The 20439-nt window shown below is 46.9% G+C and overlaps 1 protein-coding gene across 2 annotated transcripts; it reads right to left on the bottom strand.

The window, feature by feature from the left end:
- Nucleotides 1–807: 807 nt before the first annotated feature.
- On the bottom strand, nucleotides 808–12472 carry nfil3 (nuclear factor, interleukin 3 regulated). 2 transcript variants are annotated; one of them, XM_038804726.1, is made up of 2 exons: nucleotides 12132–12472; nucleotides 808–2880 (listed from the first exon to the last, which is right to left on the bottom strand). In XM_038804726.1, the coding sequence occupies exon 2, from the start codon at nucleotides 2618–2620 to the stop codon at nucleotides 1115–1117; it is 1506 nt and encodes a 501-aa protein (XP_038660654.1). In that variant the 5' UTR covers nucleotides 2621–2880; nucleotides 12132–12472; the 3' UTR covers nucleotides 808–1114. The 2 variants fall into 2 exon arrangements, with proteins under 2 accessions (XP_038660654.1, XP_038660655.1); XM_038804727.1 differs by lacking the exon at nucleotides 12132–12472 and adding an exon at nucleotides 11018–11465.
- Between the last annotated feature and the right edge of the window lie 7967 nt (nucleotides 12473–20439).

Genomic DNA, 20439 nt, shown 5'->3' with positions numbered 1-20439 from the left:
AGTGAGTGACTGGAGAGTGTGAGAGGGAGTGCAGGGAGGGGGGTTGGGAACTGAGTGCAGAGGGGTCAGAGAGTGGGAGTGGAGAGTGTCGGGGGAGGGGCATGTATGGTGGTGAGAGCGTCAGTGGCTTGGGCCGTACACTGGACAAGCCTGATGTAGACCAAACTGATGGGATGGGTCAAATATATCTCTCTGTTACTTAGAAATAAAAATAAATTACATGTAGCCTCAATCACGTTTTGGAAAATATACGCTGTAAAATAGAAAGTTTCATTTTGGGGCAAAGTGGGCTGTTATTCATTGCCTGGTGCTAAGGCACATTTTTTTTTTTTTAAAAGAGGTGGCGTCAAGGAACCTGTGACCAACCTGTACCATACACATAACTAACCCAAGAGTGTTTTATTCTGAAACTGGATGGTCAGTGTTCTATCCTTAAGCACTGAAGTGAGACGAAACCCAGTATAAACTGTAGAACTATAAGATAAATAGAAAAATGTTTTCTTTTCGAATAAGATTTGTAATAAAACAGCCAAGTTTTTTTAAAATGTGTGCATTTATAAAAATATTTTGTAATAAAGAGTTTTATTCATGTCTTTGACTTTAACTTCACAAGTATGCTGACTAAAGTATAATCTATACCAAAGAGAATTTGTTTTTATTTAATTTAGGGTGTTTCCACTCAAACACAGGCACTGTACTTATATTGAAGTCATTAGTTTTCCATGAAGTTATACATTTTAAACCAAAATACCAGGCATAATAGTTTCTTGATAATCCCTGAAACGTTAAACAAACATCAGGCAAGTCTTATTATTCATCAACTGTTTAATTTGTGGTACCTGATATTTCATTTTTGATGTCCAATAAAACAGAAGGATGATTCATCCATAACTTTGCATCAGGTGTTTGAATGTACAGAAGTGAATGTTCTCATCATACAGTACAACCTACGTGTATCACAAGGTCCACAAAAGACAATGTTCATAATGTACACTTGAGACAATACATGAGCATTTGCAAGAAATAACAATGTAACTACAGTGAAATGACAAAACAGTTCCAGTGAAAATTTAGCATAATATAAAATTTACTACTTTTACTTCAGTTTGCAATCTTAGTTGGCAAATCTTTTTTCAGTAGTGCTTTTACCAGAGTCTGAGGCAGCAGCGTGCTGCGTTTCTATGAGTTTTTTCAATGAGGCAACTTCTGCACTTAAATTTGCAATGCCTTGTTTTAAGTACAAGTTTTCTGATTCCAAGTGTACTCCTTGATGAATGTAGGCAGTGTCTTTCCCAGCAGCAAGCGATTGGTTTGTTAGTGCAACAGGGGAACAGGAGCGATGAACATTTTTATAAGCCCCTTCCAATTTCTCTTCACTTTCTTTCTGGCGCCAAATGTCTGGTTTGTGAGACCAATCATTGATACTTGCTACCTGAATTGACAAAGGAGCTAGGGAGGGATGCACTGGATTTGAAGGATTGCATTTAAACATTGCTGCATTGTTCAATGGATAAGATACTTTAGCAGGAATATTACTGGTTGATGAAGGTTGTTTCCCTGGTGTTTCATAATATGCCTCCACATTCTCTACTTTAATCTGGATTGCTCTAGCTTTGATACGAAGCTTGTGAGGCAATGCGGAAGAGTTTGATTCAGGAACCTTAACTGTGACACTGTTTATAATTTTGGGTTCCACAGGAGAAGAAATTGGGCCTTTAGGCACTTGCTGTTCATCTTCTCCATCCTCTTCAGATGCATGTTTTCCTAATGTGCCTTCATCAGCTTCTGATGTTCTTGGTGAGTTACTTGATGACCTAGCAATCTGTATAGAAGGTGGTGAATAGTTCCTGTTGAAGGTATTCCCAATACAGTTCCCATACACAGCAGAGACATATGAACTAGTATCCTCTCTGGGTTCTCTCAAACAGGTCTCAGAACCTACTTTGAACTCTAGAGGTTCTTGCTTTATAACCTTGAAAGTTAAGTTGGGGCTTTTACATGCAACCTGGAGAAGCGGACTTTCTCGGGCATTTGATGATATTTCCGAAACATCCGACAATGAACTTGGTGGCGAGTGTTTAATGACTGAAATACATCCATTTCCAAGAAAACTACGCTCATGATCAGGAGCAAAAGAAGGCAAATTCATATTGGAGGGTTTATAGTCTTGAAAATTTGTCCCAGAAGCGTTTCCAAGATTCTGTACCTCCTGGGCATAAAACGCTGCAGTGATTAATCCAAACTTTAGTTTCAAAGCAAGAAGTTCAGATTTCAGTCGTGCATTTTCTTCACCTAATGCCATCAGCTTGTTCTCCAAAACCATATCATTCAAACGTCGTTTCTCACGAGACCTTTTGGCTGCTTCATTATTTTTTCTTCTCTTTTCCCAGTATAATGCATCTTTTTTCTCATCGGGTATGAATTCCCGTTTTCTGCGGCAGCTTGAAGATTTCTGTTTGAGAGAGCCACAGCTTGGGTCATCACTCAGCAAACTGTCATCTGCAGAAAAAGATTCTGCCATATTTTCTAAAGCAGGAGCTAACACTGCCATTTGTTCCTCAGAAATGCAAGATCCAACTAATGCTGGTTCGTTCTGAAGTGCCGGTCTTTGGGCTTCCATTATGTGGACTTGGTTCTGTGTGTGTCCAGGACAGGTTAGAAATGTTTTTAACTATTTTCTATTTTGTGTCTCGGTGAAAGTTTTGCTTCCATGGGCAGGTTTCTATTCCTACACTTTCACTGCTTGTGAAACAATGAAATTGGAGACCCGAATCTTCAATATCAGTCTTGTTTTCAGCAAAGCTGCACAAATTATTTTTTCACTTTGGAGATTGAAAGGATGAGCATTTCCATCAATCAGACTATCATCTCCTTGATAACCTGAAAGAAATTAAGCAGATATGAATCATTCTGAAACAAAACAACATTAAACAGTTTGCTGGGCCATCTTTCCCCGAGGTGCGTTTCTCGGCTCCCGCCATTTGCCGGATCCTCTGGTCCTGCCATTATCAATGGAATCTCCCACCGAATCCACCCCACACATCTGGAAAACCCATGGCGGGGGTGCGCCATCAGCAGGACCGGAAGATCCCAACGGCGTGAACAGCCAGAAGATCTCAGCCAATATCTTCCATGCTTATTTAATTCATTCAATATTTTGCTCTTTTCTAAACAGCAGGTCGAATGAAAAGGGTATTCAGGGAAATGCAGACTTGTACTAAGCCAGGTTTTATTCAGGGTTGGTGTCTGTCTGATTACAGTAAGAAGTCTTACAACACCAGGTTAAAGTCCAACAGGTTTGTTTCAAACACGAGCTTTCGGAGAACGGCTCCTTCTTCAGGTGAATGGAAAGGCTTGTTCCAGAAATGTTTATATAGACACAGTCAGAGATGCCCCGGAATGCGAGCACCTGCAGGCAATCAAATCATCAAAGATGCAGAGAGAGAGGTAACTCCAGGTTAAAGAGGTGTGAATTGTCCCAAGCCAGTTCAGTCGGTAGGCCTCTGCAAGTCCAGGCTTGTTGGTGGGGGCCGAATGTAATGCGACATGAATCCCAGATCCCGGTTGAGTCCGCATTCATGCGTGCGGAACTTAGCTATAAGTTTTTGCTCAGCAATTTTGCGTTGTCGCGTCTCCTGAAGGCCTCCTTGTAGAATGCTGACCCGGAGATCAGAGGCTGAATGTCCTTGACTGCTGAAGTGTTCCCCAACTGGAAGGGAACAGTCCTGCCTGTTGATAGTCGCACGATGCCCGTTTATTCGTTGTCGCAGTGTCTGCATGGTCTCGCCAATGTACCACGCTTCGGGACATCCTTTCCTGCAGCGTATGAGGTAGACTACATTGGTCGAGTCGCACGAGTATGCGCCGCGTACCTGGTGGGTACCAGGTACGCGGCGCATACTCGTGCGACTCGACCAATGTAGTCTACCTCATACGCTGCAGGAAAGGATGTCCCGAAGCGTGGTACATTGGCGAGACCATGCAGACACTGCGACAACGAATAAACGGGCATCGTGCGACTATCAACAGGCAGGACTGTTCCCTTCCAGTTGGGGAACACTTCAGCAGTCAAGGACATTCAGCCTCTGATCTCCGGGTCAGCATTCTACAAGGAGGCCTTCAGGAGACGCGACAACGCAAAATTGCTGAGCAAAAACTTATAGCTAAGTTCCGCACGCATGAATGCGGACTCAACCGGGATCTGGGATTCATGTCGCATTACATTCGGCCCCCACCAACAAGCCTGGACTTGCAGAGGCCTACCGACTGAACTGGCTTGGGACAATTCACACCTCTTTAACCTGGAGTTACCTCTCTCTCTGCATCTTTGATGATTTGATTGCCTGCAGGTGCTCGCATTCCGGGGCATCTCTGACTGTGTCTATATAAACATTTCTGGAACAAGCCTTTCCATTCACCTGAAGAAGGAGCCGTGCTCCGAAAGCTCGTGTTTGAAACAAACCTGTTGGACTTTAACCTGGTGTTGTAAGACTTCTTACTGTGCTCACCCCAGTCCAACGCCGGCATCTCCACATCATGTCTGATTACAGACATGGGAAAGGCACTTAACTGCTGGATCTAGGAAACTTCTCTCTTTCGCTGCTGGGGTTCTCCAACACCCAAACAGCTCGACCAGCCAAGGTTATATTTAAAATGATGGCTAAAAATGAGGTACACAGCCTTGAGGCACCCCTCCATTATGTACAGGTCAGATTAGAACTGACATTTCTGACTCCCAACTAAATACAGACACTGTTCCTCTCTGGAGCAATTATCCCTGAATGATCTTGAAATCTAAAGACACCAAAGAATTGGTGAAGCCCTGTTGTGTAACTAATTGTTCCTGATAACTTACAATTGAAGCTGCAGCCTTTCCATCTGCAATCTCTCCAATTCAATACAGGGTATAGTTATCTGGAGTTCATATCAACAAGGTCTTGGACCAGAAAACTGATAGCTTAGAAAATAAAGATATATTGCAAAAGAAAGGTGTAAAGGACTGATGATTAGAAAACAGACTAAAATGATTGCTCAAGTAATATATCTCACCAATCTGTCTAAAGGACAAATATTTATTTTATAAAATTTTGTTTCTTGAAAGTTCTATATGCTTAAAATAACCATGTAGTAAAAAATATTATTTTTGTTAGTCACAACTTGGAAAATTATTCACAGGGCCTGGATCCCACCGACCAAGTTAACTCCCCAGACGGATTACAAGTGGAAATTATTACCAAAATGTTTTAAAGTGACTAACAATCACATAAAATTGTCAGTACAATATCTGATAGAAAATTTTCAAACATAATTTGTTTGAACCTTTCATTCATCAACAGTGTAAATACAAAACTAACTGCATTACAGTAGGAGAGAATATTGTACAGATTTACTGGCCCAAGTATAAAGGCTGGTGACTTCATATGTTTTTCAAAGAAATAACAGATAAAGACTGCATTTCACATTTTTAAAGAATCTACTCTGACTCATCACCCATTCTTAATGCTTGGGAAAATAAATATATATATCATTGATGAAACAAAAATTACAAGCCTGGAAGTAACTGCCTTTATGAAAGCTAGCACTGTGTAGTAAAAAGGCATTCTGTAAGCAATGTGAATGATAAATAGCATCCTCCAAACAAATGTAACTTTGGATTTGGATTTGTTTGTGTGACAACAGTGAAAAGTATTGTTCTGCGTACAGTCCAGACCATTCCATACATAAAAAATAAACATAAGGCAAACATAAATACATAGACATACATATACATTTAAAAAGTCTCAATAAATTGACTTAAATTGTTCTTTTTGCACTTAATTGATTGAAGGCTAACTTAAAAAAACAGTAAAAGACATGCTGTTATGCTAAATCAGGTGGATTCTTCTCAACCGTGAGCTATTACCACTGCTGCTGATGAAACAGTAATGATGAAACTGCGTCAAGTAAAGACATGAAGCAACAGAAAATCTCCTCCCTCCATCTCCAACCAAACAGCAGATTAAGACATGTATGTCTATCATTTGAAAGATTTGACCTCCTTTTAATCGTCACTTTGCTTTTTGAAATTTAAATAAATTTCACAAAATAGATAACTTTAAGAACTGAAGTACAATAGTTATGTAACTAGACAGGATGGTGAATGGCTTGGAGGAGAAGATGCAGATGGCGGTGTCCCCATACGTCTGTTGTTCTTGTCCTTCGAGGTGATAGAGGTCATTGATTTGGAAGATGCTATCAAAAACGATTTGTTGTGTCACTGCAGGGCATCTTGTAGATGGTCCACACATCAGTAGTGGAGGAAGTGAATGCTAAATGTGGTGGATGGGGTTTCAATCAAGCAGGCTTTGCCCTGGTGCTGAGCTGCACTCATACAGGCAAATGGAGTGTTCCATTACATGCCTGCATTGTGCCTTATAGCTGGTGGATGTGCTTCGGGGACTCAGGAGAGTTACTCATTACATAAGTCACAATCTCTGATCTACTCTTGTAGCAACTGTATTTGTATGGCTCATCCAGTTCAGTTTGTGCTCAATGGGATTCAGCAATGATAATGCAATTGATTGTAATGGGAAAATAGTTAAATTATCTTGTTTGGGGATGGTTATTGCCTAGCACTTGTGTGGTGTGAATGTTACTTGCCTGAGTGTTTTCCAGGTCTTGCTGCATTTAGATAAAGAGGGCTGGCTTCGCCACTGTCAGGATTCTGTTGCGCCGACATTGCACCCACACACAAGGATTTCCTGATGGTGTGGGGCTGCCTACAATGGGAAAAGCCATTGGCCGGCTGGCGGGATGGAGAATCCCACTGCCGGCAGGGGCGAGCCGATGCGGTGGGACGGAGAATACCACCTAGAATATTTCAGTATCAGAGAAGTTGCTAATTGCGCTGAACATTGTGCAGTCATCAGTAAACATCCCCTCTTCTGACATCATGATGGAGGGAAGGTCATTGATGAAACAGCTGAAGATTGTTGGGCCTTGGATACCAACCTGAGAAGCCCCTCAAAAATGTCCTGGGACTGAGATAATTAAATTCAATTTCAAAATTAAGCAAATTTAAGACAGAATGGAACAATTGTAAAGTCTTAGTCATTAATCTTCTTTTTCTTTGATCAGGAGATCATGAGAGGCGGCCAATTCCAGACAACTGTAAAATATTAACTGGCAAGTATTTCAATGACTATGTTATCTTGCACAAAATACTTAGGAACTTTTCAGAAACCTAACAAAAATCATATCATTGAAGTAAAAAAAAACCCAAATGACTCTGATTTTATTCAATTTTCAGAAATGAATTTGAAAGCATTGCTGATGATTAATTGGTTACTGAGTGATAGTTAATTGGTCACTGAATAAGCCTCCATTCACTTTTCTAACAATGTGACTGCTCTCCTGCTATGCAGATTTATAAAAAAAATAACTGCTTTGACTGGCTCAAAGGACATTAATCACTGATACCTACATTGCTTTTGAAATGGGTATACAATGTAATTCTATAATATTATCAGCAGTTCATCAGTTACCTTTGACCCTAGAGGAATAGTTCTCCAAATAACCCTTTTTAGTGCCATTTTCTTTCATAAAAGTTTTCATTACTTAATACAATACTTCTTATATGAAGTACGGGGTATATAATTTCCCCAGAAGGCAGGTCCAGAAACTGTTAATTATTTGAAATAATCACAGGTGAATTAATTTTCTCACATAAATTGCCTCCGTTCTAACTAGCAAGGCCACCTGCAATGACAATTTAAAGTTAGTTATTTATAAAACATGTTGCTTAAACATTTAACTATCAGCTGAAGTGCTTCACAATCTGGATTACCCGCAAATTGCTGCAGCCGTTATAAGGGGGAAGTGCAGAATTTAGCAGAGCTGGGTCAAAGTTTTATTTTGCTACATTATTGAACGCTTATGAATGAACAATGGATAATGTGACTGAGTTCATGACTGCAGCTCAAATGAACAAACTGAAATGAATTTAACAATAATTTAATAATAAATAGATGGAACATCTGTCTTTTTATGTTTAATATTTGCATTTCCTAGGATGGTAAATGGTATAATGAATCTTACTAAGATTTTGCAGCAATGTTTTTAAATGTTGAAAGATATGTAAAGTGCTGGGACATATTGAACACTAATACATCATTGAAAATTAAATTTACTTGTGCTAACCTATTTTTGAGCCTCATTTCCTAGCTATAAAATGTTGTCTTGGAAGCAGTTGAAATCTGATCATTTTATTTCTGTATTCACAGAGAGAAACTAAACACATACATAATTTGTTTCATAAAGGATCACAATATTTATCAAACTGTTCATTGCTTTTTACTAACTGTTTATTTCTTAGCATTGATCATACAGATTACATTTATCAACTTATTACTCAATGATTGAAAACCTTCATATAACAATTCAATTCATCCTGACATGTTCTTTTAAAATCGTGAGAAATGGCTGGTGATGCTTAATAGATCATAGAATTTACAGTGTAGAAGGAGGCCATTCGGCCCATCGAGTCTGCACCGGCTCCTGGAAAGAGCACCCTACCCAATGTTAACACATCCACCCCATCCCCATAACCCAGTAGCCCCATCCAACACTCAGGGCAATTTTGGACACTAAGGGCAATTTATCATGGCCAATCAACCTAACCTGCACATCTTTGGACTGTGGGTGGAAACCGGAGCACCCGGAAGAAACCCATGCACACACGGGGAGGATGTGCAGACTCCGCACAGACAGTGACCCAAGCCGGAATCGAACCTGGGACCCTGGAGCTGTGAAGCGATTGTGCTATCCACAATGCTACCATGCTGCCCATGTTTCATTAATTATGTCACAAAAGTAAGACCATTCTCAAAAACAAAATATGCCCTAGTCAGGCGGATGGTCAGTTAACCGTTTCATTTTTAGGTCTATTCAAAAACTATAACCATGTAGGAAGCATAATTATTTTATTTATCTGCATTCTGCAAAACCATTTGTAGAAAACAAAAAACCATCCACAGTATCCAAAATGAAATCTTCCAAGTTTGGTGTAATGCACAACTGTTACAATGACTTTGGTTGTTTTTTCAATTCTTCAAATAGGTAAAGTGTGAATATTGGGTTGAAAATGTTGCATTTCAATTGATTTTTTAAAAAAATGATAGTTAAGGTGCATAATACTGTATGTATTAGATTAATACATTAGATTTTGACCTCGTTTCAAGTAAATACAGGAACCAATATTGTTTTGTCAATTTTCATGAAGACTTTAATATCTAAAAATTGCAAGTGATGACTTTCAGTAATAATTTCTTGTTGTCTAAAAAGATAAATGTATTGTAAATTAATTCATTGTATTTAATATGCTGTACATTGTATTGAACATTGGAGAATCATTGGGTGAATGATGTGTGTAGTTTGGCAGGGTGCCATGATAACAAACCAAAATATCATAAGCCTGTGCTGTTAGCCCATCTTAGCCGATGTACTAGGCAGAAATGCTACAACTGACTTCTGACCATTACTAATGGGGGCCAATGAGAAGACATATATCAAGCTGACAAAAAGCCTGCTAGCATGATTCATGAAAGAAGGGGCTAAGGAGAGGAAATGTCAGTCAAGTGGCATGGGAGAAAAAAACATAAACGATATTGCAATTCCACGGCGGAATAGTGACTATCCCTGGCCATAATGCTATGTAAAGCTAATTCGAATTTCAAACAAAATTTGAATTAATTTAGCCCAAAAACACAGCAGTACTTTCTACAGTATCAATGTCAGCACTTAGTGAATGTCAGTACTTTTTAGTGGCAAATTCGCTTCCCCCCTGACTTTGTCACAATGTGAAATGCATAATGTTGGGCGTTGAGGGCAGAGGAAGAAGTTTCTGATTTGACCCTGAATATCCAAGTATTGTACATCAGCGAAGATGACGGTGGCGCCACCTGAAGAACTTTCCTGGTATTGCAAATCAATGACCGAATCCAGTGTTGTTAATAACAACATTACGAAGCACCGGGAAAATAAAGCTATTGTACCAAATGACCTATTTAACCAGCCGCACACAATTCAGGCCGGCTGTCAGGTCAACAATAATAGTGACACACATTTTAAACACAACAATGTACTTTTTTTTAAACAGCAAAACAAGTACAACTGAGGCAGCTTGACCACGAAAACTCCTCCAAGCAATGAAGGGAGAACATATCTTTCGTAAATCGATGGTAAGAGGCTGAATTAGCCGGAGCCAATTGGGAAAGAAATTATTTTAAATAATGAGAGCATTAATGAATGCGTGGTGAGTAGAAATTAGCTGGATTTTTAAAAACATTAAAGTCCGGAGCTTTCTCTCCATCCATCAACTGGTTCTCAAATCACCAGATTTATATTTTTTTTAAACACAATAATTTGTGTGTGTGTGTGGTGGGGGGGGGGGGGGGGGTTGTACTGATGATTTGGCCACATTAAAATGCTCACTATCACAACGAGAGGGTTTGAGGGGGAAAGGGAAACTTCCGCTGAGTAATGGATCTGTCTCCATGAAAGATTGTTCTTGAGAAAGCCAGTTCTCCGGTTTCTGGTGGGTGGGTGAGTGAGTGGCAGCCGCCCCCCACCCCCCTCCCCATGTCAGTGAATGTGTTGATAACGCTAACCGTGTTTGTGACTGCACTGATGAAATGTTCTGGAAAGACATGCCGATCCTGAAACCATTGCTTCATAACAATAATGTACCTCTGTGTGTGTGTGTGTGTTTTATCGGCGTCTCATTGGATTGCGACAGTAAAGAGTCAGGATACGTGACGAAAGCAGCATCCGTGCTGATCCTGCGGCTGATTCATCCTCATTCAGCTCTTCGTCTTGCTCTTCATTTCGATCCGCCCTGAACAAAGGAATGTAACCGCTGCCCTTCACGTGTTCCCAACACCAACGCCTACAACATACTCCTTTGTACTGGGGAGGGGGGGGGGAGCCGCGCCATCTGGCTTAAAAAAAACTTTAAAATACACACAAAAGCTTTTCTCACAGTTTTCTGGAAGATAGGAGCCAGGAGACGTCTAGGTCCGCTTAAATTCCAGTAGATGGTTATAATTTTAAATTATTTCATGGATTCCTGGACATTGACACACACACACAAAATCCCGATCCTTTCCTAAAACATATCTGCTTTGTGCTAGTTTTATGGTTAAGATTGCACAATCTCTCAATCCTGACTTTCGATTTCCACCTTTTCCTGCTCCCCATTACGTTATGCAACCTTTTCAAACTGACGTGCTCTGCTCCAAAGGGACAGGACAGCCAGTTGCCACAATGAATGATACATTTGAGCGGATCAATTAACCGGAGTGAGTAAAGCAAGATCCTGGTAATAGTCGAATCTGCTTTTTTTTTTGGAAAAAAAAGCTTTGGGCTGTGACCGATTTTAAAACAATGTTGCATCAATTGACTTAACTATTTAAAAATACTTTAACTCTTCCTTTTTTAGAAAGGGACAAGACAGCACTGCCCCCCGTGTTCTAATTTCCTAATACCAGGATTACAAAAGCGCCCATTCAGCCTCTTTATGCTGCCAGCGTTTTATAATGGCTATATTATGCAATGTTTACAAGAACAAGCCCTACAGTACAAGGCACAGGATGTGCTCTGCAGGCGAACAACCTATTAATAACGCAATAATGCCATAAAAATATACACCAGAATTGGGAGTTCGTCACATAAAGAAATAGTTAGCCCATTACACACACAGCCCAGCACCAACCTGTTTGTTCAGTATTACATACACGTACATGAAATCTGCGACACAAGCATCCTAACTCCTCGTTATAAAATTAAGACTACCGTGTTCTTTTGTGTGTGTTTTGGGGGTTTTCTTCCCCTCTCTTTAATTTTGTGCCAAGGCGCAGAACACCTCGTTACGAGGACTAGCTGCACTCCTGTGGTTACATAATAGGATGTCTATGGTCAGTGTCTGACTCTATGGATAGATATTATAAATATAGAATTTATATATAGAAGCTGTTCGTCACAGTGAGACGCGCAACGCTGCCGCTCTGGAGCTTTGCGCCTTTAGGCGGAGATTAAATCCATTTTATTACATTCACTGCCCCAGAAAGCAACACATCAAACAAACTAGCACTTACCTCCCGTAAAACAGCATCAACTCACGCCGCGAAGTGCCCGAGCAGAAGCTGGCCGTGGGCGTTAAAAGTCCACCTGTGTTTACTTTTTAGCCCTCTTTCCGTCCTTTTCCACTTCCCATTGAAAGCTTGCCGTGCCTCTCTCTCTCTCTCTTCACAGAGCCGTCTGTCTGATGCTGATGGTGCCCGAGATCTGTGTTAGTAGGTCAGCCGCCGAACAACCCTACCCTGAGCAAAAAAAAGGGAACCGCCTGATTGGCAGCGCGTCCGACTGCACAGCGAAGAGGAGCAGGGGGGCGGCCAATGCGGCCGCAGCCAGGGCAGAAAGGAGGCGGGTGCTGAGATTGCACTGGGTTAGGTTGAAAAGCGGCACAATGTAACACGCTGTTGCATAACTGGAGAGAAGTAGAGTTACGGACGCAGACGGAGGGGGTGCTGATCTCACTAAACTGCTATTTAGGTAACATCCAGCAGGGACACTGCCAGATCCCGGTTTAAGGTGGTCCGGGACAATGGTAGGAAGTTACAAAAGACAAGAGCGGAGGGGGAATTCAAGTTTCGTGATTATGGCGTAAACTTGTACTTTTTTTAAAAAAAGGAAAACATAAATTAATCAGAACTCAACCAAAACAAAAATCACATGTTTTCAACTGAAGGCTTTAGAATACCCTAACACAGGCAGCAGGGTAGCATGGTGGTTAGCATAAATGCTTCACAGCTCCAGGGTCCCAGGTTCGATTCCCGGCTGGGTCACTGTCTGTGTGGAGTCTGCACGTCCTCCCCGTGTGTGCGTGGGTTTCCTCCGGGTGCTCCGGTTTCCTCCCACAGTCCAAAGATGTGCGGGTTAGGTGGATTGGCCATGCTAAATTGCCCGTAGTGTCCTAATAAAAAAGTAAGGTTAAGGGGGGGGGTTGTTGGGTTACGGGTATAGGGTGGATACGTGGGTTTGAGTAGGGTGATCATGGCTCGGCACAACATTGAGGGCCGAAGGGCCTGTTCTGTGCTGTACTGTTCTATGTTCTATGTTTTACCAATGTAACAAGCGACATCCTATGTGGTTGTAACAAAGGTAAACGGTGCAATTCTCCAGCCTCGTTACGCTCGATCGCGATGAGGCCAGTAAATAGCAGGAGAGGTGGAAACGTGAACTGCGCCGAGCGCCAAACCATTTGCAATGCAAACGGCCTACTCCCCAAGGCGAAATCGGGATCCCGCCATACCGTGGTGAGAAACCAATTATCAGCACTTTAGCCCTATTTCCACACAATTAACGAGAGCCACCCCATATCCAATATCTCCTGTGATTCAGTGGCCTCCCCTGCAAGTGGTCACGTTGGCGCCAATTAGTACTCTTTTTCAAATACGTGAACATGGCGGAAGGGCTGCTGTGAGGAGGTGAGCAGCCATCTTTGCTCACAGGCAATGAGCCCATTGGCACTGGGCATGCTGCCCCTGTGCTCGGGAGCAACCTGGGCAGGGGGCAGGTACAGCCCCCGTTAGGGGTGGGCTGCCGTAGGGGGAGGGGGTTATCGGGGCGGTGGAGGGGGGGGGGGTGCGCACACGGCACCGTCATGGCAACCCCTGTACCGTGTGTTTCCATACCGGGGACAACCCCAGACCTTGCCTGTCTGCCCACCAACTACCCACAACTCCCACTGACCGCAGGGACTTCCGGTTGCGACGATGCAGTGCTAAGCCGCACGTTCGGTGGCTCCCGTTTTTTTGGTCTTTCGGGCTCTTTTAAGGGCCCGCAACGGTGCTGTTTTGACTTTTCCCCCGGTGGGAACGCAACCTCTGTGCTTGGCGGTCGGTGGATGGGCTGGACTAGAAGTGGAGCGGCCAGAAAATCAACTTTGCAGCAGAAGAAGGTGTGAGGCAGAAAGGACAAGATGGCGGCGGGCGGGGAACCGGCAGCATGGCAGCAGTGGGCGAGGGAGCAGCAGGAGCTGCTGCTGCGCTCCTTCCAGGAACTAAAGGCTGAGATCCTGGAGCCATTGAGGGCATCGCTGGACAGGCTCGGGGTGACTCAGACGGCTCAGGCTGCGGAGATTCGGAAGCTGCAGCAGAAGGCTTCGGAGAACGAGGACAAACTCCTGGGCCTGGCGGTGAAGGTGGAGTCGCACGAGGCGCTTCACAAGAAATGGTTGGCAAGGGTGGAGGAGATGGAGAATCGCTCCCGCCGGAAGAATCTGCGGATTTTGGGCCTCCCGGAAGGGCTGTAAGGTTCGGATTTGGGGGCCTACGTGGTCCTGATGCTGAACTCGCTGATGGGCGCGGGGTCGTTCCGGGGACCCCTGGAGCTGGAGGGTGCCATCGGGTGATGCTGTGGAAGCCCAGGCCGAACGAGCCGCCCAGGACGGTGCTGGTCCGCATTCAACGCTCGGTCGACCGTGAGTGTGTGCTTCGTTGGGCGAAGAGGGAGAGGAGTAGCAAGTGGGAGAACACGGAGATCAGGATCTACCAGGACTGGAGTGCGGAGGTGGCGAAGAGAAGGGCTGGGTTTAACCGGGCGAAGGCAGTGCTTCACAAGAAGGGGGTCAAGTTTGGCCTGTTGCAGCCGGCATGCCTGTGGGTCACCTATAAAGACCGCCAACTTTACTTTGACTCCCCGGAGGAGGCCTGGACTTTTGTCCAGGCAGAGAAGCTGGACTTGAACTGAAGACTGGGGGCTGGGGAACATTGTACACAGCCCGGAGGCTTTGTCCTCCTTGATATCCTTTCGCTTTTTTCTTTTTGGTTCTATTGGACGATGTTTTTTTGCTGTTCTGTTTTTTCTTGTCTGCTTTTTGGGACTGTTATCTGTTTACTTGGGTGTTTTATCATATCATGTTGGGATTTTTATTATTTCACTGGTTACGGGTTTGGGTGAGGTTTGCGGCCCTGTTGGGTCATGTGCCTGTCTTCCCGCGCTTTGGGTCGGGGGGGGGGGCAGGGCTTGGAATGGGGGCACGGGCTTTTTTCCCGCGCTGGAGAAGCAGGGGGCGGGGTCGGCATTGGGGGAATGGGTGTGTGTTACTGGGGAAGGTAATTGGGGTGGCGGGAACAGCCAGGGTCAGCAGGAGTCGGCTGACTTACGGAAGTACAATGACTGGAGTTACGCAGCTAGGGGGGGCCCTAGCTTGGGGGGGGGGGGGGGTTTGGGGGGGGGGGGGGGATACCGGATTGCTGCTGGAATGGCCAAGAAGGAGCTGAAGCGTGTAGAGGGGGCCGGGATAGGGGTCTGTCATTGTGGGGAACGGGCTGAGCGGGGGGCGTGGGCACATGGCGGATTACGGAAGGGTGATGGCTAGTCGACGGGGGAGGGGGGCAGGTGGCCCTCCGATCCGGCTGATCACCTGGAATGTGAGGGGACTGAATGGGCCGGTTAAACGGTCCCGCGTGTTCGCGCACCTGAAGGCGGATGTGGCCATGCTTCAGGAGACGCACCTGAAGGTGGCGGATCAGGTTAGGTTGAGGAAAGGGGTTGGTGGGCCAAGTGTTTCATTCGGGGCTGGATGCAAAAAACCGGGGGGGTGGCGATCCTGGTGGGGAAGAGGGTGTCGTTTGAGGCGTCGAGTGTTGTGGCAGACAGCGGCGGGAGGTACGTGATGGTGAGCGGCAAGCTGCAAGGGGAGCGGGTGGTGCTGCTCAATGTATACACCCCGAATTGGGATGATGCGGGTTTCATGCGGCGCATGTTGGGCCTGATTCCAGATTTGGAGGCAGGGGGCCTGATAATGGGGGGGGGGGATTTCAACATGGTGCTGGATCCGCCACTGGATCGATCCAGTTCCAGGACGGGTAGGAGGCCTGCTGCGGCTAAGGTGCTGAGGGGTTTTATGGACCAGATGGGAGGGGTGGATCCTTGGAGGTTCGCGAGGCCGAGGGCCAGGGAATTTTCATACCTCTCCCATGTGCATAAGGCCTACTCCCGGATCGATTTTTTCGTTTTAAGTAGGGCGCTGATTGCGAGGGTAGTAGACGCTGAGTACTCGGCGATAGCCATTTCGGACCATGCCCCGCATTGGGTGGACCTCGAGTTGGGGAAGGAGAGGGACCAGCGCCCGTTGTGGTGCTTGGAGGTGGGGCTGCTGGCGGACGAGGATGTGAGCGGGCGGGTTTGAGGATGTATCGAGAGGTATCTAGAGGCCAACGATAATGGGGAGGTCTGAGTGGGGACGGTCTGCGAGGCGCTGAAGGCGGTGGTTCGTGGAGAGTTGATCTCCATTCGGGCCCACAGGGAGAGAGGGGAGCAGAGAGAAAGGGAGAGATTGGTGGGGGAGATGGTGAGGGTGGACAGGAGGTACGCGGAGGCCCCGGAGGAGGGATTGCTGAGGGAGCGGCGCGGCCTTCGGCCTGAGTTCGACATGTTGACCACCAGAAAGGCGGAGGCTCAATGGAGATAGGCTCAGGGTGCTGTGTACGGGTATGGGGAGAAGGCGAGTAGGATGCTGGCACACCAGCTCCGTAAGCGGGATGTGGCTAGGGAGATTGGTGGTGTTAAGGATCAGGGAGGAAATGTGGGGCGGAGGTGGGTAGACATTAATGGGGGTCTTCAGGGAATTTTATGAGAGACTATATCGGTCCGAACCTCTGGAGGAGGGGGGGATGGGCGCTTTTTAGACCCGCTGAGATTTCTGAGGGTGGAGGAGGGGCGGTTGGAGGGTCTGGGGGCGCCAATTGAGCTCGAGGAGCTGGTCAAAGGGATAGGGAACATGCAGTCGGGGAAGGTGCCGGGGCCGGATGGGTTCCCGGTTGAATTTTACAAGACGTATGCAGACCTGCTGGGCCCCCTGTTGGTTAGGACCTTTAACGAGGCAAGGGAGGAGGGGGCTTTGCCCCCCGACGATGTCTCGGGCGCTGATCTCCTTGATTCTTAAGCGAGACAAGGATCCCATGCAGTGTGGGTCATACAGGCCAATCTCACTCTTGAATGTGGACGCAAAGTTGTTGGCAAAGATCATAGCCACGAGGATTGAGGACTGTGTGCCGCAGGTTATCCACGAGATCAAACGGGGTTTGTGAAGGGGAGGCAGCTGAACACTAATATACGGAGGCTCTTGAACGTTATAATGATGCCGGCGGTGGAAGGGGAGGCGGAGATAGTGGTGGTGCTAGATGTGGAGAAAGCCTTTGACAGGGTTGAGTGGGGGTACTTGTGGGAGGTGCTGGAAAGGTTCGGGTTTGGGGAGGGATTTGTCAGTTGGGCGAGGCTGTTGTATGAGGCCCCGATGGTGAGTGTGGCCACGAATAAGAGGAGGTCGGAGTATTTTCGATTGTATCGAGGGACGGGGGAGGGGTGTCCCCTGTCCCCCCTACTTTTTGCGTTGGCAATTGAACCCCTGGCTATGGCGCTGAGGGAGTCGGGGGATTGGAGGGGGCTGGTCCGGGGTGGGGAGGACCACCGAGTGTCACTCTACGCGGATGACCTTTTGTTGTATGTGGTGGACCTGGTGGAGGGAATGCCGGTGGTGATGGGGATTCTCCGGGAATTTGGGGATTTCTCAGGGTATAAGCTTAACTTTGGGAAAAGTGAGCTGTTTGTGGTTCACCCGGGGGACCAGGAGGGGTGGATTGGGAGGCTCCCTCTGAAAAGGTCGGAGAGGAGCTTCAGGTACTTGGGGGTTCAGGTGGCCAGGAGCTGGGGGGCCTTGCATAAGCTTAACCTCTCAAGGCTGGTGGAGCAAATGGAGGAGGAGTTTAAGAGGTGGGCCATGCTGCCGCTGTCTCTGGCGGGTAGGGTGCAGTTAGTCAAGATGACGGTGCTCCCAAGGTTTCTGTTCCTGTTCCAGTGCCTCCCCATCCTTATCCCGAAGGCCTTTTTCAGGCGGGTTAACAGGAGCATTACGGGATTTGTGTGGGCGCACTGGACCCCGAGGGTGAGAATGGTGTTTCTGGAGCGGGGATGGGGGGGCTGGCGCTGGCGCTGCCCAACCTCTGTGGGTATTATTGGGCTGCCAACGCAGCGATGGTGCGTAAGTGGGTAATGGACGGGAAGGGGGCAGCATGGAAGAGGATGGAGATGGTATCCTGTGTGGGCACGAGCCTGGAAGTGCTGGTAACGGCGCCGCTGCCGGTCCCTCCAACAAGGTATACCACGAGCCCGGTGGTAGCAGCTACCCTCAAGATTTGGGGGCAATGGAGGCGGCACAGGGGGGAGGTGGGGGCCTCTATGGGGTCCCCGATACGGGGGAACCACCGGTTTGTTCCGGGGAGAATTGATGGCGTGTTCCTTAGTTGGCACAGGGCAGGTGTCAGGAGGCTGGGGGACCTGTTCATAGACGGGTATTCGCGCGCCTGGGTGAGCTGGAAGGGAAGTTTGGGCTCCCCCCGGGGAACACCTTTAGGTACATGCAAGTAAGGGCGTTTGTCAGGCGGCAGGTGGCGGGGTTCCCTCTGCTGCCGCCGCGTGGGGTCCAGGACAGGGTGCTCTCGGGGGTGTGGGTTGGAGAGGGGAGGATCTCAGAAGCGTACCAGGTGATGCAGGAGGTAGACGAGGCCTCGGTGGAGGAGCTGAAAGGTAAATGGGAGGAGGAGCTGGGTGAGGAAATTGAGGAGGGAACGTGGGCGGATGCCCTTGAAAGGGTGAACTCCTCCTCTTGTGCGAGGCTTAGCCTCATACAGTTTAAGGTGCTGCATAGGGCTCATATGACTGGGACAAGGATGAGCCGGTTTTTTGGGAGTGAGGACAGGTGTATTAGGTGCTCTGGGGGCCCAGCAAACCATGTCCATATGTTCTGGGCGTGCCCAGCGCTGGGGGAATTTTGGAAGGGTGTAGCAAGGATGGCATCGAGGGTGGTAGGATCCAGGGTCAATCCAGGCTGGGGACTCGCAATATTTGGGGTTGCAGTGGAGCCGGGAGTGCAGGAGGCGAAAGAGGCCTGTGTTCTGGCCTTTGCGTCCCTAGTAGCCCGGCGAAGGATTCTTCTTCTGTGGAAGGATGCGAGGCCCCCAAGCGTGGAGGCCTGGGTCAACGATATGGTGGGGTTTATTAAATTGGAGAAGGTGAAATTTGCCCTAAGGGGGTCAGTGGAGGGGTTTTTCAGGAGATGGCAACCATTCCTAGATCTCCTGGCATAACGGTAGAATCAAAAGGTCAGCAGCAGCAGCAACCCGGGGCGGAGGGGGGTCTCTTTCTCGATTGGGGGGGGGTTCTTTTTGTTCTTTGAATTTTCTGTTACTGTTTTCTTTTTTTTTGTGAAAATTTGAATAAAATTTTTTTTTTTAAACTCCCACTGATCGCAGAGGCCTCTGGCCGTGTGGCTGAAGGTAATAATAATAATCTTTATTGTCACAGCTAGGCTTACATTAATACTGCAATGAAGTTACTGTGAAAATCCCCTAATCACCGCACTACGGCACCTGTTCGTGTACACAGAGGGAAAATTGAGAATGTCCAAATTACCTAACAACGCGTCTTTCAGGACTTGTGGGAGGAAACCGGAGCACCCGGAGGAAACCCTGCAGACACAGGGAAAACGTGCAGACTCCGCACAGACAGTGACCCAAGCCGGGAATCGAACCTGGGAACCCGGCGCTGTGAAGCAACAGTGCTAACCACTGTGCTACCGTGCTGCCCTATTACTAATAGGGAATTGGCAATCGCAGTTATGTGAGCACTTCACACATGCCTAGTGGATCCCTGTGGGTGGGCGTGCCATGTAGCATATGCGGCTCATTGCCCAGCATCCCAATCACACCTTAATGCATGGACACTGTGCTTGAACACTGCGGGAGGCAGCACCACAGGCGCAGCAGCCAACCTCCATATACCCAGGGGATGAGCCCCAGCTCAGACCACATGTCCACGGCCCGGTGTGGGCGGCATGGATTTGTGGGGGGGAGGGGGGGGCATGGGATTGGTGGTTGGCCCACATCGTGGAACAAGAGCCAGGAGGTGCCATACTGGTTGTGTTGAGGGTATTTTAATGTTCCTCATCCAAGTGTACACCACTGCTCCATTATCCTGATGGTGCTGCCCTACTATCCCCACGCTCCCTCCCTCCCCCCTCCCAAACTCCCCACTCCTTACCCCTACTCACCCTCCCTCACCCCCTGTGTCCTCAGTGATCCTCCCCTCAACACACACTCCACTCCTTACCCCCACCCACCCTGGAGCCCCCCCCCCTTGTGTCCTCGGTGATCTTCAATGTGCTTTGCATTCCTAGCACTACCGTTACATCTAGATGTGTCCCCAGGATACACATCAAAGGTGGCGGCAGCCAGCTGCTTACAACATCCTGTAGCCTTCGATGCCTCTGGCGGGCATCCTCGGGGGGGCTCTGAGACCCAAGAGCCCCGATGCAGTTGATGGCAGCACATACACAGATGT

Source organism: Scyliorhinus canicula, chromosome 8 (assembly GCF_902713615.1).
Source record: "Scyliorhinus canicula chromosome 8, sScyCan1.1, whole genome shotgun sequence".
In the NCBI taxonomy this organism is placed as follows: domain Eukaryota; kingdom Metazoa; phylum Chordata; class Chondrichthyes; order Carcharhiniformes; family Scyliorhinidae; genus Scyliorhinus; species Scyliorhinus canicula.
This window is presented reverse-complemented; position numbering and strand designations above follow the sequence as displayed.